At 36.4% G+C, this 3766-nt stretch overlaps 1 protein-coding gene across 1 annotated transcript; it reads left to right on the top strand.

Annotated features, from left to right (window-relative positions):
- Positions 1-251: 251 nt before the first annotated feature.
- On the top strand, positions 252-3201 carry FDCSP (follicular dendritic cell secreted protein). Its single transcript, XM_089303242.1, has 4 exons — positions 252-315; positions 1134-1203; positions 1971-2003; positions 2994-3201. Exons 2-4 carry the CDS (start codon positions 1147-1149, stop codon positions 3162-3164), a joined length of 261 nt encoding a protein of 86 aa, XP_089159368.1. The 5' UTR covers positions 252-315; positions 1134-1146; the 3' UTR covers positions 3165-3201.
- The last annotated feature ends 565 nt before the right edge of the window (positions 3202-3766 follow it).

Raw genomic sequence — 3766 nt, 5'->3', positions numbered from 1 at the left:
AAGTAACATCTTGTCAAGTGATAAACTTCCAATATACAAAGTTCAAAAAATTTTAAAAGCTAACCACAAAAGGATGGGTTTAGTGCTCAGCCTGAGTTTCCATAAAACTGTGTCATTTATTCCCTGAATTTCAACACAATGTGATAACTGGTGATTCAGCAGAGTAATAACTGCTCCCAAGGGAGTGGCCTTCAAGCCACAGACTTCATTCTTTGCACTCCTGAGTATATAAAACAGCTGCAATATTTCCAGGCCAATTGCCTAACACTTCTTATAGCAGCATCAGAAGAGAAGGAGTCAAGTGGAAAGTCTAAGGTAAGAAAGGCCTTAAACATCTTTTTAAACTATCATATCTACTCATTTATGTGAACTGTCAAATTTAATTTATTGAGACTATTCTAACAGTTGTTGGAATTTATACACTTAATAATTAAACAATCATTTTAGTATTTGCAAAATTTTTTCATAAATTGCCATCTTGCCATGGTATGTATATTTTTAGAGAGACAATGAAAAGTCTGCAGGGATGGGGTGCTACTGGGAGTAGGGCATAGAGCCTTGGTTTCTTCATTTTCCAGTGTATGGACCTTGGGCAGGTGAAGAGAACAAACACACACTGACAGGAATTCCCAAAAGTATGACCAAATGCCAATGTATATGCTGCCTCCCATTTTACTTGTAAAAATCTGTGCAGTATTTACATTCCATTCTGTAATGTATTGTGTTCACTCTAATGTGAAAATTATTCTTTTCCTATAAGCCTGGTTTGCAATCAATTCTCCCGGAAGATGCATCTAATCAATCCAGAACTTCAGTTATTCTCCTGCATACAGCAATATACTACTATGGGTATCATATCTTGAGAAGTAGAAAGAATAAAAGGAGGCCATTGGGAATTATGGCCAGGCTAACCACAAAACATGATCTGGAAGAGTCTGTAGTATATTAACTTCTGTGCTTAAAGTTGTTTTAGATAATTCTTAAAACCAATTAAAAATTTTACTAGCAAACAGATTGATGCCCCAATGTTGCAAGTGATTTTTCCAATATCAAAGATTTATCAGTTGAATAATTTGTACTACAACTGGAACTTCTGAATCATGTTAATAGTTGGTCTTCCTGTTGGATTCTAGGAGTTATCTGAAGATGATGAAAGCTGTCCTTCTGATCACTACCATGTTGGTTGTGGCACTAGCCCTCCCTGTACGTATTCAGTTCTATGTTCAAAATATTTAGGAACTTTTTGTTCTACTTAGTGAATCTTGGGTTTTCTTCCTCCAAACACTGTACTTATAAGGATACATAATACTTGCTACCTAAACATGGCATTCTAGAAAACACTATAAATCAAATAATATCATTGAATCATTTTATTCCATGTAGTCTTGATAAAGCGGTGAATTTGAGTCACTTAAGAACACAAGGAGCAGGGCTCAGATGTTGAGGTGCAGCAGATTAAGCCTCTGCTTGGGATTTTGCACTGTCTGCATCCCAGTTTCTCCACTTCCAATCCAGCTTCCTGCTAATGCATCCTGGGAGGCAACAGATGACGGCTCAAGTTCTTGGGCACCTGCTATCCACATGGGAGACCCAGATGGAGCTCAGGGCTCACAGCTTCATCCTGGCCCAGTCCTGTCTCTGTTGGGCATCTGGAAGTGAACCAACAATTCCCTTTCTCTCTCTCTCTACCCTCCCCCCAAGTATGTAAAAATAAACAAACAATTAAAAGCAAATAGTGTGGCTTCAAAAAAAAGTTCATGGAAAATTCTCATTATCTTTTAATTCATGTTACACTTTTCAAGAAAGCAGTTTCTCAATATTTTCTGGACAATAAAATCTTACATTTTTAATGGATGTTACAAATCAATATTACATAGCAGCAGTCAAAGCATTTCCTTTCTGAATAAGTATATATTTCTTTTTTTTTTTCATCATCACTAGTTGAATTAATGTCTCTATTTTGGTTTTAGACCTCTCAAGACCTGGACCGAGAAAAACGAAGTGTAAGTTATTTTTCCTCTGCTTGGCACGTGAACTCTCAATGTGAAATATTCATAAAAATGATTAAGGATACTCACTTATTTAAACCTCACAAAATTTAGACAGATTCTTAAACAGGTGTGATATCAGGACTCAAAATAGGTTTAGACTTTGGGGATTTGAGTTCTTCTCATGTACAGGGAATCATCTTGACATTCCATGGAACAATGGGATCCATACTGAAACTTGAGTCACTGTGTGATATGCAAGTTACAATACTTTTTCTAGCATTATTCAGCCCAGTCTGACAGAAGTACATAATAATTATGCTTTAACACCACTTTGTCTCTGTAAAGCCCATTCCAAAGAAGGTAAAAGATAATTAGGTTACAAATTAGGAGATGTGAGTCAGTATTGATGATTCTTCCAGTAGCAAATTCACTAAGGAATGGTTTTGGTCTAGGGAGTCAACCAAAAATGTTGAATAAAAAGAAAATAGAATTTGAGGGGGGAAAGTCTTTGTTAGGGATTTGTACAAGGATGTAGAAATCTCATAATTGAACAGTATGATTTTGAAGCTAAAACTATAAGAATGCTGAAGATACAGAAATTGGTAAGGATATGGACAGATCATAAAGAGATAAAGAGGGCAAAAAGGAAGTAGGATAAAGAAAGATGATGTTTCTAACACAGGTTTGACTGAAGATCTTGTAAAAAGACAAATATAGAGAGTTTAAGGTACTTAAAGATCCTCTTTCACCACCATTTATTCCTTATAATTATAGAAATTATTATCAGGAAAAAGTGGCTTTAAGTAGAAAGTTATAGGAACATGCTTATCTCCAAATAATTTTCTTTCAAAAATGATGTAATTAATCCAATGCCTATTCAAGGACACATAGACAGGGTAAATGATTTCAGGTCTTCGAAAGCCTCTTCTCATAAATGAGTTGTTTCTGTTCTGTTATTCATAAGGTGTCAAACAAGACTTTGTAATGTCTTTCTTTCAACAGGAGAGTTGGAGCGATGAGGCACCTTCCCAGGTTTATGTGCCCCCTTACCAATATCCCTTTGGCCTATACCCACCATTCCTAAATCAAGCATATCCACGGTTCCGATATTATTTTTATCCTTTTCCAATACCTGTGTCTGTCCCTACAACACTCCCTCCTAATGGAAAGTAAACCAGAAAGGTCACTGGAATTTAAGATGAAAACCGTGGTAAGTTTAATTGGAGCAGTTGTTTTTGTGAAGTTTGTTGTTTGTGGATTAGAAGGCATTGTTCCATGAAAAATGCTCCCAGGAACCCCATTAAAGTCTGCTTCAATATCTCCTCTAGAAGAAACTCAGAGGACCTGCATGTATTCCTTGATGATCCAACCAGCATAGCAGATAAAATCCCTCATTTGTTTTGTTATTTTAGAAACAGGCTCTTTCTTATCAATTTTTTTTAATTTTTACATTTTCTACCATTATCAACAACTGTTTGTTTTGAAATCATCAGTGAGCTATGAAAAGGAAAGTTTAATAAAAAATTGGAGATCATAGTAGATTAACTTATAGATCTAAGCCCTAAGGTAGATTTCAATATTTTCCTTAGAAAATCATATGATTTTTTTTATTATTTTTTGACAGGCAGAGTGGACAGTGAGAGAGAGAGAGAGACAGAGAGAAAGGTCTTCCTTTGCCATTGGTTCACCCTCCAATGGCCACCACGGCCGGCATGCTGCAGTCGGCACACCCTGCTGATCCGAAGGCAGGAGCCAGGTGCTTCTCCTGGTCTCCC

Source organism: Oryctolagus cuniculus, chromosome 8, assembly GCF_051225735.1.
Source record: "Oryctolagus cuniculus isolate XC-2025 breed Fujian yellow rabbit chromosome 8, ASM5122573v1, whole genome shotgun sequence".
Taxonomy (NCBI): domain Eukaryota; kingdom Metazoa; phylum Chordata; class Mammalia; order Lagomorpha; family Leporidae; genus Oryctolagus; species Oryctolagus cuniculus.
Note: the sequence above shows the minus strand (reverse complement) of the source record. Positions and strands in the feature narration are given on the sequence as shown.

Coding starts and splice junctions, on each gene's coding strand:
- FDCSP (XM_089303242.1), top strand. CDS start 1,147: ATGATGAAAGCTGTCCTTCTGATCACTACCATGTTGGTTGTGGCACTA. Junction 1,204..1,970: donor TTGTGGCACTAGCCCTCCCT/GTACGTATTCAG, acceptor TTTTGGTTTTAG/ACCTCTCAAGACCTGGACCG. Junction 2,004..2,993: donor TGGACCGAGAAAAACGAAGT/GTAAGTTATTTT, acceptor TTCTTTCAACAG/GAGAGTTGGAGCGATGAGGC.